At 44.6% G+C, this 13,156-nt stretch overlaps 2 protein-coding genes across 4 annotated transcripts in view; both read left to right on the top strand.

Moving 5' to 3' along the window:
* Positions 1-2,307: 2,307 nt before the first annotated feature.
* LOC102114082 (CD59 molecule (CD59 blood group)) lies at positions 2,308-8,626 on the top strand. 2 transcript variants are annotated; one of them, XM_005531777.3, is made up of 4 exons: positions 2,308-2,493; positions 4,701-4,773; positions 5,455-5,556; positions 7,018-8,626. In XM_005531777.3, exons 2-4 carry the CDS (start codon positions 4,710-4,712, stop codon positions 7,209-7,211), a joined length of 360 nt encoding a protein of 119 aa, XP_005531834.3. In that variant the 5' UTR covers positions 2,308-2,493; positions 4,701-4,709; the 3' UTR covers positions 7,212-8,626. The 2 variants fall into 2 exon arrangements, with proteins under 2 accessions (XP_005531834.3, XP_087913666.1); XM_088057540.1 differs by lacking the exon at positions 2,308-2,493 and adding an exon at positions 4,019-4,210.
* Positions 8,627-12,680: 4,054 nt separating this feature from the next.
* LOC102102042 (uncharacterized) overlaps positions 12,681-13,156 on the top strand; it is a 34,488-nt gene continuing 34,012 nt past the window's right edge. For both annotated transcript variants that reach the window (XM_014260414.2, XM_014260415.2), the window contains exon 1: positions 12,681-12,788. The gene's annotated coding sequence lies outside the window, so the exon portion shown is untranslated. The remainder of the gene's footprint in view (positions 12,789-13,156) is intronic.

The raw sequence follows: 13,156 nt of genomic DNA on the forward strand, positions 1-13,156 counted from the left end.
GGATCATTATGTTCTAGTACAGTGGAATCAGCTCGAGGACATGGGACTCTACACAACAAACATTGCTAACTCTTGGCAATTTCACTCATTTTTAGGGAGTGGTTCTCCCTTGGATTGTTACAGATGAGATGGAATTCTTGACTAAGAAGTCAAGATGCAGGACAGTGCTGTGCTTTCAGCCTCTGAGAGCTGCAGTGCCAGGGTTTGAGGCCTCAGCTCTGGGCATAGCTGGTGGCAGAGGGGTCTGGAGTGAGGAGGGAGCCAGGCAGGGAATTGAGGGATTGCTGCTCCTCCCCTGAGCACAAATGTGTTTGTAGCAGGCCAAAGGGTGTTTCTTTGCTTCAGGCAGCTATTTTAGCACAGGGTTGACAGCCTGGAGCTGCCAACAGCGCTGCAGCTCCTCATGATGTGCATTTGAAGTGGGGCTGAAGCCAGTGGCTCTGCTTACCTCTCCCAAGAGGTGTGAATCACAGAATCATGGAATGAATGTGAAATGAAAAACAAAGGAGTTGATGATGGTTGGCAGCACTGCTGGACTGTGGGAACGTTCACTGATCAGCAGGAGAGAACTGAGTCGAGGTCCTGCTGCTGCAGACAGCACCTCACTGTTCTGGGTGAGCAGAGGTGTGGGACAGTGTCATTCCAGCACATCCAGCTGTCCAACACTCCCTGTAGTTACTGGAATCGTGGGAATGTCCTTCCCTTCGGCCACCATCCTGCAAGCTCAGCCTGAAGCTCTGCCACCTTCTCCTGACTCAGATCTGACAGATGCTTGGTTAGGACTTCACCTGGCCAGGTAAAACCAGCCTCATTGAATACGTCTAGACTCAGCTTGTGGTGAAACCCTGGTACATCCAACACAAACATGTACCTGGTCTGGTCCTTTTTCTGTCCCTATGCTGACAGTCTTTATAATTACTTTGTAGGATTCCTTAAACATTTTTGTGGGATTTTGCTGGCTGAATAGTTTCATTGGAGGGGACCTTTGGCCACAATTTCTTTGCTGTGACTGCATCACAGAGAGAAAAACAAGTGGTGTGCCAGCCAGTGAAATAAAAAAAACTACTGAAAGTTGCTGTGCAAGTTATTCCAGTGTTCTGGTGCTGGTTTTATTTTTTCCTGTCATTGCTTAATTTCTCAAAATTTATGCAAAGAATTTAAGGTGGAAAATTCAGATCAAGTTTGAAATAGCATTTATCTGTGATGATACAGATAAATGTGGGCTCTTACAGATAAATGGAGGAACTGTTGCCAGATTTTGGGAAAGGAAACCAGGTAAATGTTCAGCTGTGGCTGAAATTCCTCATCTAAGTGAATTAATATGAGATTTTTTTCTATCATATTAATTGAAGGGATTCTCATTTAATAAGCTGTGTCAAATAATCCACAAGCATCTTACTCTTACATCCCTTTGCTTTTATTTATAACTTAAACAGAGGCAAAATCTTTTAGACAGAAGATCGTATGTTGAGCTGACTGATAATCATCCAAGAGAATCTGATCTAAGTTCTGAGTGATTTAGGGTTTGCTTTAGGTTTAGTAAATGAATTGGTAGTTTTGGTGTGGTAATGAAAACAAATACAAGAATTCCTTTTAAATACAACTGGTAGTTTTACTGGTATTTCATATTGTTCTCAAGTCAGCACTGAACTTTTTTTTATAGGCACCATGGATCTAAGTATTAATAAAGTACTTTTGGTGTCCTCAACTACATTTCTATTGCTTTTCAACACTTTTTTCTCATTTGTGAATGTTTATATTCAGGTACCTCTGGAGGAAAGTGCCACTTTCCATTCCTGGTTGTTCCTTTGTGTATTCTAAAACCCTTCACTGTTTTCATTAATCTATTAATTCACACCATGAGGAGAACTTGAAGCCCCTTCCAATACTGAAAAGGCATCCAAGAGAGCTGGAGAGGACTGTGGACAAGGACCTGGAGTGACAGAACAGAAGGGAATAGATTTTAAGTGATGGGGGTAGGTTTAAATGGGATATTGAGAAGAAATTATTTAATCAGAGCAGGGTGAGGCCCTGATACAGGTTTCCCACAGAAGCTGTGGCTGCCCCATTCCTGAAGTGTTCAAGGCCAGGTTGGATGGTTGGAGCAACCCGGGCTAGTGGAAGGTGTCCCTGCCCATGGCAGGAAAGTAATTACCTTGAAGTTCCCTTCCAACCCAAACCACCCCAGGATTTAACCAAAGTGGCGATGGCCACAAGCATGGCCACATGACTCGTGAGCGAGGGTGGCACACGCGTTCCTGGAAGCGTTCCTGGAAGCGTTCCTGGAAGCCTTCCCGGCCGGCGGGAGCAGGGAGCGCACAGCTACCTCGGCCCGCCCGGCCTGAGAGAGCGCTTCTGCCGCTTTCGGCTCCGTCAGCGGCTGCCGGCCGCATCCCCGCCCCGCCCCGGGGGCGGCACCGCCAGGAGAGGCATCACCGGCAAAGGCAACATCGCACCCCGCTACCCGCGCACGCCAGGATTTGCCCGAGGAAGGTGAGCGGGACGAGCCCGGAGCAGCGGCGCCAACGCCGCGGGCCCGGCGAGGCCAAGCGGTGGCGGCGGGGGGAGCGCGCAGGTCCCCGCTGTGGGGGAGAGAAGGGGGCAGAAAGCGGGGAGAAAGGCGGCTTTTCCCGGGAGCTGCGAGGAGCGGGGGGCAGCGTTTGGGTAGAACTGTGTGCTTGGCCCGGGGCAGGTGTGCTCTGGCCGTGCCCTGAGTCACGGCGGCCGCACCGCAGTGCGCTGCGCTGCGCGGGCCGGGCGCGGGGCCGAGGGACGGAGCGGCCGCGCACGGTGGTGGAACGCGGCCAGGAGGCAGCGGCACCTGCCCCGCCGCGCCCGGGCACGGGACACGGTGAGCCGCTCCCCGCAGGGATGCGGCTCGGGGTCCCCTTCGCCCTGTCCCTTCCCCTTTCCCCCCGTGCTGTCATTTGCGATGACAGCAGCAGCCGGTCTTGTCCGCCTGCCTTCTCCCAGGTGGGACTGCAGAGAAATTCTGTTTCACAACCGGGCGCTGAGCCTTCCGTGCTGTAGCAGTTGCTGTTTCTTGTCATTGAGATGGGTCGGATGCTTGACTTATAAAACTAGTTTAGAAAATTCGGTTTAGGAGATGTTTTCTGCTTTCATTTCTTTTAAGCCATGTTGAGAATTGCTGCTTATATATATAGTAATTATTTTTCAAAGGTCTGAATTTCCGGATGTCTCACACAAGAACAATTACCCATTTTCCCAAAAATAGATGCATTGAATTACTACTGTTTGGTTGGCTCTGAGGATTTTTATTCATCTGCCTTACATTTATGCTGGTCATGACTTGGTGTTGCTAAAAGGCAAAGCTGTTTTTGTCTGCCAACACATGGGTGACTGAGGACTCCTGGAAGATGGAGAGATTCCCAGGGTGATTCTGTTTGCTGCCCAGAAGGGCTCCTGCTGTATCCACCAGACTTAACAGTGCTCCTGTAGATCCACGTCACTGTGGGTCCAGACTCTGGCCTTGAAAGGCTTCTTGCAAAGTTGTTTACCCCAGAAAATAAGCTCATCTTGCACATTATGGTTTTATTTTTGATGTTTTCCCCTCAGCTCAATAGTAAGTCATACAGAGAGAAGAAAAAAGAGAGCAGGTTGGGTTTTTTAGTCATTGGATGGGGTTTCCTAAAGTTATTTTGGATAGGTTTGGGTTTTTTGTCAGTAGAAAAATGAACTAGACTTAGGGTTGAGAGGCATTTAAATACTTTTTTGCTGTGAACCCATCTTTTTAAGTCCACAGTCACTGTCCTGGGAGGAAAAACTCCATCTTAACATGGTTAAGGTCTGTCATGCTAAAATCTTACAGCTGCAGGCAGAATTAAGAGCAATGACACTGTTTCACTACAGTTTTATCAGATGTAAAATTTGTTATCTGAATATTTTTAATATCTTGGAACTTGGAATGTCCCTTGGGCTTTATAGACAAACGTAAATCATGTCCTCCTAGCACAAGTATGTTCCTTCTCTTCTTGCTATGTCTGCTTGATGCCTCCTTGGAATATCCTACTCTGCAATAGCAGAGGTTTTTTCGTAGGAGCTGTGATTGTAGCTCAACGAGCAGAAATCTGTCTGTGAACTCCTGCTTTGGAGCTGCCTATGCTTTAAAAATTCCTGACCTTCCCATCTCAGGCTGCTGCCTACGGATTGCAGCAGCCATGGTGACCTGAGCCACTGCTGCAGGCACTTGGTGAGTTATTGCCTGTGTCAGTCCCTCAGTAAGAGGGACAAATTTTTGGGAGAGGAGAGGCAAAACCTCCTGTAGAGCAGCCAAACCTCTTGCAACCCCATGAGAGAGGAGAAAGGAGAGCAGTCTGGCTCCAGGGTTACTGGGGAATTGCTGAAAGAGAAAAAGCATTTGAGACCTTTCGTTTTGTTAGGTGCATTTGGAACTGTGAGAAATTGGGAGGCCTGTTGAATGGTGTAATCAGAGAGGAGAGAGGAGACCCCTCTGAGCCTGTCAGGGCTCAAATATCAGTTCTGAGAATAAAAATCCTGTTCTCAGAATAAAAATCCTGCCTTGGAAAGTGCAGTTATTTTTCTCTCTTGTGTTTCCCTGTTTTTCCTGGACAGTGCTTTCAGTTTCATACTAAAACAAGTCTTGAAGCCTCAGTTCATCAACAGGCACTTTGTTTCTAAATAGAATAAACTTGTAATACCTCTTTATGCCCTCAAATTAGGCAAGAAGCATGACCAAGATGAACTGCATCCTGCTGACCACTTGCATTGTTCTGATTGCTTTTTGTGGCTCTGGTGAGTAGAAGAGAGGGACTATGTGGTTTCATGTTATGACAGAGGCCGAGAAAATCATGGAAAAAATGCCAGAGGGAGGAAAAAGAGTGAGAAAGCCCTAGATTATTTAATACCACTGTGGGGAATGTCAGTAACCATCAAAGCAGGGCTCAGATTCTGTTCTGATTGTCTTGGGTCAGGAGAGAGAATTGGGGTCAGGATGTGGTACTGCTTAACACAACAGAAAACTGGTATTTTGCTGCTAGAAAATGGGATTCCTCCTGTGTGAATTGGAAACCAGTGTGTAGTATGGGGAGAGGGAAAGGAGATGGAATTTAAAAAATTGATAGAATAAAACTCAGCTGTATCTGCCATTGCCTGGAAAAGGCAATCTTCAACATTTAATATCTTGCTCTGCAGGCAGATAATGGTGTTTTTAAAAGTGACATAAATACATGCTTCAAGCTGTGCCTATCAAAATTTCCAGCCTCAATTGGTACACTGACATAAGCTTGTCAATTTTAACTAAAGTCTTGAGTTTAACAATTTTAGCTGAAGTCTTGAGCTTAATAACCAGGCATATGTTTCGTGACAATTAGATGCAGTAAGTGATTATTCTTTTTTTTTTCTTTTCCTTTTTAATGATGCTGCTGCTGTCTCAGTAGTTTATTACTCAGTGAAGATAAACCCTTGTTGTCTTAGGTTATACCTTAAGATGTTACCACTGTGACAACAGCCCTACCGTGTGCAGGACCAACAGCACCTGCTTAACAACTGAAGACACTTGCTTGCAGTTGAAATTTGGTATGTACAGTGTCCCACAAACCTAAAATAAACCCACTTGGATCAGCTTTCATTACCTCTAATCTGGCCCTAGCATGCATTTCTCAGCCTCACTCAAAAGGAGCTTGCAAATACTCTTGAAGGTCATACTTATATCCAAGCCATAATGTGTGATTTAGATCGGTGAGTTGTAGCTGTACAAGCATGTACATAGATAGCTGTATATACAGATTTAGAAAATAAGCAAACAAATAAACAAAAACACACACAAGGGAGCTTGAAAAAAAATAAGACATTGAATTTAAAATACAATTTCTTATTCTTTGTAAACAGATAAAGGATGCCTAGCCCACAAAATAAAGCTGCAGATAAATGGCTCAGTCATTTATGAATTGACACTATTAAAATAAATTCTCTTTTCCTGAGGGTGAAGTGATTCATATCTCAGGAAAGATATCTTTAACTAGATCAGGTTGCTCAGTTTGGCCTTGAATGTTTCCAAGGATGGGACATCCATCACCCCTCTGGACAATCTGTGCCAGTGTTTTACCACCCTTATCTACTTTTCTGGCTCTGTCTTCTGCACATTTTTCAGAGAGCCTTGTCAAGTGCTGGCCTAGGCTGCTCAGGGCAGTGCTAGAGTCCCCATCCCTGGAGGGATTTAAAAGCCATGTGGATGTGGCACCTGGGGACATAGGCTAGTGGAGAGCTTTGCAGTGCTGGGTCAAAGATTTGACTTGATGATGTCAGAGGTTTTGTTTAGCCTAAATGATTTTGTGAGTGCAGGCTGAGCTGGCTGGTGATGCCAGGTACTACTCAAGCTCCACCCTGTATTTCCCAGTGGGTGAATTGGATACACACCGCTAAATTCCCAGTGGAAGCAAATTTGGAAACTTCTAAATACCTGAATTTAAAAAAGCAAGTACATGGCTGTGGCAAAAACAAAACTATAAGGCTGAGGCTGGGGACACAAATGCCCCATGAACTACGGGACACAAGACTTTACAAAAAGTGTCCCTCCTGGGGAGGGTGAGAGGCCAAGCCCAGTGATCTGTCCTTGAAATTTCATGTCAAATTGTCATTCCCAGTTTGCTATGAAATTTGGGGGTACATTTTATATCTTATTAGCCACTGCTGTGCAAAGCACTGTGGGTGGGACTGTGGTCAGATATTCCACTCTTTGTACAGAATATTTCTTACTAGGAGGTTTGTGCAACACATTTCTGAGTGTGGGGTCAAAGAACCAGACCATGCAGCTTCTGCCTCCCTCCACTGCCCCTGATGCCATGGCAACACAGACCGTAAGGCCTCCATCCAATTTCTGTGTTTATACCATGGGCCCTGTCACAGACTAAGCTTTGCCTTCTCCTCACTCTTTTATTCTCTAACAGTGGCAGTCTAAGCATTGCTTCTCTCTCCCTACCAAAAATGGTGTTACTGTCAGTACTCTCTTAATCTGTTTAATTTTTTTTTGTTCCATAGGTAAATTGAGAACTTTCTCCTGCTGGAAGGCATCCCAGTGCAGTGTGAATGAAATTGCAGATTCCTTCCTGTTGGATAATTTTGAATTCTTTTGCTGCCAACACGATCTGTGCAATGAGAGTGTGATTACTGGGGTTAACAAAGCAGCCTTCAGTATTGCTTCTGTAATGGCCATGTTATGGATGCTCCTGTAATAATCCTAGTTTGTAAGCTGTCCTTTCAAGATGAAATTACACAAAACCATTAACTCTTTTCTATATTGCATATTTTCAGCTCCTATCCGTAGCAGAAACATTCCCATGTAATTTTAAGTTGTTTCCCAAGGTTCTGTCTGTTAAATCACTGTCTCCATTAATGGGAAGGAGTTGTGTGTTGTTACCATCTGTTTGGATCTGTTCCCCTGTTCATGGGGAAGATCAGCTCTTGTGAAGTGGTGTTATCTTGTGGAGAACCTGGGCAAACTCCAGTGGGTGATGTGAAGGAGAAGGAACACTGCAGCTTTTCTGCTGGAAATTGTAATTTTTTTCCTGTCCCATAAACTGTCATTATTTTTGGTTGGCGTTTCTGTGGGTTTTGATTTGTTTTGCTTTGGATCCTCCTTGTCACAAGCCAAGTGGTAGATTTGCCCTCAACACAAGATGTGTTGGATCATAAGTGTACCTTGCTGCAGTCTTGGTGATGAATATGGAAATATTCAGTTTCAAGTCATGTAAACACTTTGTTCCCATCACTGTATGTTTGGTTTTTTTCTACAAGCCAATGATATAACCTTGTCAAGTGCTGTTATTTTGGGTGAAAGCATCTACATTTCTTAAACCAAAACCAAAATACTGTTACAAGTGAGAAACACTTCTCTCTTTTTTTTTTTTTTTTTTTAAATATATATATTTCTGTGAGCATGTAGACAACATGTGATTAACTTCCTTTTTTGATATTCCTCATACATTATCCAGGCTTAGGATTTTAAGTGAGCATGTGCTTTGCACTGAGTATTTATTGGTATACAGAAAATCAATTATAATATGCTAAGGAGTTGAAATGGCACATGTAGGTTACTTCCCCACTAGCTTTTGGATTTTGTTTAAAACAGTGACATGTAAACTTAACCCTTCAAGCTTCCACCTAAGAGTATTAAAATCTTGTAGAACTTTCTTTCCATAAATACCAATGCACAGTATAGGTGTGTATTTATATAGCATGAATAAAACCTGCTCCATCTGTAGGTGTGAGGGGTCATATACTGAAATACCTGCTGTGGTGGAGACATAGCTTGGGACATCTCTGGTACCTGGGGACCCTCTCAGTCAGGTGGGATGCCAGATCCTCCTTTTTCTTCTTCTGGAGCTGAAGATATCCCTGCCAGAGTTGTGTCCATTGCCAATGAGATACCCTCTTCTTGAGGACTCTTGCTTGTGGTCTTGACACTTGTGACACCAGGTCACCAGTCACAAGGGTGAACAAGGGTGTTGTTCCAAATCCCCAATGTATTCCACAATGTACCTTTTGGTTGAGCTTATTGTAGCTATGAAAGTGTCCTGGGATCTCTCCCATCACTTGAAATACGGAAGTCGTCCTGTCTTTGATTAATAAAAATGTCAAAAAAGAAGAATGTGGAATGTGTGGTGATTTATTGGTATTTACAGTTGGATAGAACTCCAGTGGTTTCCATGGGAGGTGCATCCATGCTTCCCATCCAGAGACCCAGCAAGTTCCAAGTAGACTTCTCTCCTTCCTTATTTCTATTTCCCACTTGATTAAAAACAGACACTGGAAGACAGCAATTTCTGCACAATGCCTTTTTTGCTGCAGCACCATTTGTCAAACTCAGGCTCATTTCAGGTGAAAAAGTATTAAAGCACTGACTCAATATAAATTGGGGGAAAGTTTGTTGCAGAGAGGTATCTTTTGTTGGAAAAGGTGATAGATTCCTGAAGTTTAAGTCATCCTGATGGCAGCAGTTTTTCTCCATTATATTACCAATGTCTTCTTTGATGGTGGTACTTTTAAGCTTGTTTCATTGCTGTATGGCCTGCATATATAAAATATTCCTCTTTTTTGATAAGTGCAAAAAGAAGCTCTGTATTTTGTGTGTCTAATCTTCAAGCGATGATTTTTGCTATTTCTTTTTTCATACCCTTGAACACTTTGTCTAAATTATCATACTTTTTTTTTTGTTTCTCTTCTAGAAGGAGTCTAAGCAATGAGTCCTTATGTTTTAAATGTGTTTTTTTCTTTTTGTAAAGATCAACCAGAACATGATTTAATTCCTGTAAGGTTTGCATTTTCTGAGTCTGGCTGTGGTGACTACTGAGCCCTCTCCTGTAGTTTGAACAGCGACTGCTCCTTGAACTTCAGCATTTCTCCCCCTGCAGCTGCTGCGTTATGCCCAGATTTGCTGGCCAATCCACAAAGAGGACCATTAAAACCAAGAGAGACATTAAAACTTTAATTAAAATATTAAAATATTAAAATTTGTCCAGGTCTGAGTCCACCAGGACTCCCAAGTCCTCTGCAAAGCTGTTTTCCCCCGGGTCAGTCCCCAGCCTGTGCTGGTGCCTGGGGTGATTCCCAGCCTTTGGGTGAGCATCACAAAGTGGTGCCTGAAACCCAGGCACTCCTAACTTTCTGCCTCCTTCAGTGGGAATATCAGCCAGAGATTTTGTGTGGTTCAGCTGTGCCCTGTAAGACCCAGGAGAATGCAAGATAAAGGCAGGGTTAGTGGCTGTGCCACCGTGCAGAGGTGTTTTGTTGCCCCCTGCAGTGAATGCTGGGTAACTTGTCACTGTTGCCGGGGTTGTTTTGGTTTCATTTTGTAGTTATCTGAGTGTTTTGCTTTGTTCTGAATTAGTGGCATGATTAAAACCTGATCCTTTGTGCTTTTTATGCCACTACACATAATTTATGTACTATTGGTCATCTGATCATCCAAGAATATTCTTCCCTACATCTACTTCTCAGTTGCTCTCGTAACCAGCAGTCTCTTTTGGGGGAGGACCACACAAGTTATATAGGAACAAGAAAGAGAAGGTAACAAATAGAAGCTTCAGCAACAGCAGGAATTCATTCTTGTGATCTGTTTTTACCATGAATTCCTCCTCCAAGTCCTCATGGTGGTGACCAGGTGTCCTTTGACTTGAACTTGGGCATGGAGAGAGCTTGGAAGCCTCCTGGTACTGGTAGGACTCTGGGGCTGGTACATCTGGTTGAGAAGAGTTTAGCGTTATCCCGTGTGAAATCCTTCTCTAGTTTTACCATCCCTCATCAAAGATGAGGTGGGATGTCTCCATGTTATTTCAGGATGCAGGAAATTGTGAAAAGAAGCAGATGCAAGTGGAAAAGCAGACAGGCAGGGCAAGCAATTTCCTCCCACTGCTTTTTGGTGTGACAGGAATGAGGAGGCTGACCAGTGAACAGCTTTATTTTGTAAAAAGGAGCTGCTAAGATAACAGAATAGTCCCAGCAGAGAGCTGCACATTAAGTAACTCGCTGTTGCACTAAGAGGGGCATCTGGATACTGCTATTATTAATATTAAATGCATTTAACAACAGTGGTATTCCTCCAGGTGGAAGTGAGTTTATTGTGTCTGAATCTCTGTGTCTCCAAGGGCTTGGATCTCGCTGGTAAATAATCAGTCCTAAGCTGGCATCACCGCGGCAGAGTTTGGCTGTTCCTAAACGTCCAAGAAAGCATTGTCTATGAGATCCCCATGTTTATTGAGGCAGAAACAAGCACACTGCACTTTCTGACTCCACACAAGGTGAATATTGCACTAACAGCACAGTGCTAACACCATTCTGCATTTTAGAGAGGGAGAAGGGAGCTGCGAAATCCCCAAAAGGAGTGCATTGTCATCTCCACTCCCATCTTTCGAAGAGTAATTTATACATTGGGGTATAATGAAGACCTGCAGATGATAGTATTTTTATGGGTATGACAATTTACAAGCATAGGGAAAACTGTCCTGGAACCTAGGAAAGAGCAAATTAAAAATATTTTTGGTTTCTTCCTAAGTGGAATGAATTTTAAAAAACAGGATTTGGAGCAAAGTTCCTCTCCTGAATAACAAAATCTCTGCATGTGATCCAGTGTTGGTTCTATTTAAGGGATAAGCAGTCTTGAATTGATTGAGATGCTTCTGTACCCATATCCCAGCACCTTGCGAGTCCAGCTGAGTTATTCATGGCACACCAGCACTGTTCAGGAATGACAGCTTCACCATTCTTCACTGCACAGGGTTGGTTTGATGCTTGATACAATTCAAACCAGTCCCTTACACCATTTTGGTAGATAGGGATGAAAGTGAAGCAACTGCACTCCTGTTTTCTCCTCTCAGAGGTATTTGGAGATGCTGCTGTGAGGCAAGTTTGGAGAAAAGCTATGGAGACACTGCAGGATGTGTGGGATCACAAAGGTTACAGGTTGAGAGGATGGATGTTGTAGTCAGATTCAGTATGGAATTTGTTTTGGAGACAGCTGTAAACCACAGAAACCTTATTCTCCAGAGGAGAATATCCTTATTCTCCAAGGAGCGCTCTGTGCCACATGCAAGCACACAGTTCTGGAGTTCATTCCATGCTCAGAGTCCTATTTCCAGAGATGCTAAAGTCTTCCAGGGAGCTTCAGGCATCAATCATCATCAGCTGTCTTGCTCCTAAGTGGTCAGGGCTTGGGTCCTGAACAGTGTCATTGTTTAGCTCGCATCTGAAATGAATGACGGTAAGTGTTGCACCAGGAAAAGATTAAAGTGATTAAAATGACAGCCACATCTTGAAATGGAATGACTTTTACAGTCTGATGGGTTTCTTCTTTCCTGCTCCCAGTCATGGTAATGCTGTAGGATCCTGTGAATTGAGGTTTACTCTGTTCTGTGGGATGAAGTGATTCTTGTCTGGGGAACAGTGGGGCTGTAGCCTAGAATCCAGTGCCAATTATCTCTAGAAAGCTGCAGTTTGCACACAGATAAAAAGACTATCTAAAATATTACAAAATGGAAAATAAAAATGCTGCTGCTTTCAGATACAAGGCACAGCTTCCTTTTGTACCTGCTTGTTTTACCCTATAGCAAGCTGGAGGTGGTTTTCTTTTTTTCTGCTTAGAAAAAGGATTTTCAGTCCACTCCTCTACCTGAAAGTGAGATCAATACAACTACTGTTATGAAAATTCCCTTTCTTTACAATACAGCAGCCAGTTTTTCTAGTATGAAAGTGTTTTTAAACTTTATTTATAAATACCTCTCAATTACATTATACACTGCAATGTTCTGAGGTGGTGGAATTTTATTGGAGACTTTAGCATTGCTCATGCGTAAATATAACAAACCAAAGGAGAGTCTAATCTGGAATGAAGGCCTTTGTCTTGGGGTAATGGCTTTAAATTGAAGGAAGGTGAGTTTAGAGTAGTTATTAGGAAGAAATTCTCTTCTGTTGGGGTGGTGGTGAGGCGCTGCTCACCTCACAGGTGAGCAGTTAATAAATACGTGGTAGTGTGTAGGGACAAGTATGTCTGGCTTGCAGGTCCCTGCTTCCTCACAGAAAAACGGGGGAAAAGTTTGGGAATTCCAGAAAATCGGCAGGCCTCGGAGCCAGAGCGCCCTGTGGGAGGCAGCCGGTCCTCCGCGCCGCCAGGGGGCGCTGGGGGGAGGGGGCGGGGCCGCTCCCGGCGGGCGCGGCCGAGGCTGTGGGGCCGCAGAGGCGGCGGCGACGGGGCCGCGTCGGGGCTGAGGGGGGTCGGCGGGCTCGGGGGCCGTGGCCGCCCCTCCGCCGCCCCACAGGTGAGTGCGGACATCGCGGCCGCGGCAAAACCCTGCCCTCCGCCGGCAGGCCCGCCCGGGCCTCGGCCGGAACGAGCCTGCCCCGCGGAGCCCCTGAGGGGGGGAGGTGAGGGGGTCGTGCCATCCCATTGCCAGGCGCGAATAGAGCCGGGCGGGAGGGGTTGGAAATGTGGGAAAGGGTGGAAATGACTCGTTGGAGTTCTCTACGCCCCAAATGCACCTGCGCTGCTCTCATCTGCTGTTTCTCCACTGGGTCATTCTTACAAAACAATGCTTCCCTTGTATTACATATATATTTTTATATAATACATTTATTATGAAAAGTAAGTAACAATTCATGTTAATATTTAAATGTGGTCATTGTAACT

Source organism: Pseudopodoces humilis, chromosome 7, assembly GCF_049639895.1.
Source record: "Pseudopodoces humilis isolate 2021_Gansu_Grassland_sample_001 chromosome 7, ASM4963989v1, whole genome shotgun sequence".
In the NCBI taxonomy this organism is placed as follows: Eukaryota; Metazoa; Chordata; class Aves; order Passeriformes; family Paridae; genus Pseudopodoces; species Pseudopodoces humilis.

Excerpts from the sequence above, each read along its gene's own strand:
- LOC102114082 (XM_005531777.3), top strand. The coding sequence starts at position 4,710 with ATGACCAAGATGAACTGCATCCTGCTGACCACTTGCATTGTTCTGATT. Across the intron at positions 4,774-5,454 it reads GATTGCTTTTTGTGGCTCTG|GTTATACCTTAAGATGTTAC; the intron begins GTGAGTAGAAGA and ends TTGTTGTCTTAG. Across the intron at positions 5,557-7,017 it reads TTGCTTGCAGTTGAAATTTG|GTAAATTGAGAACTTTCTCC; the intron begins GTATGTACAGTG and ends TTTGTTCCATAG.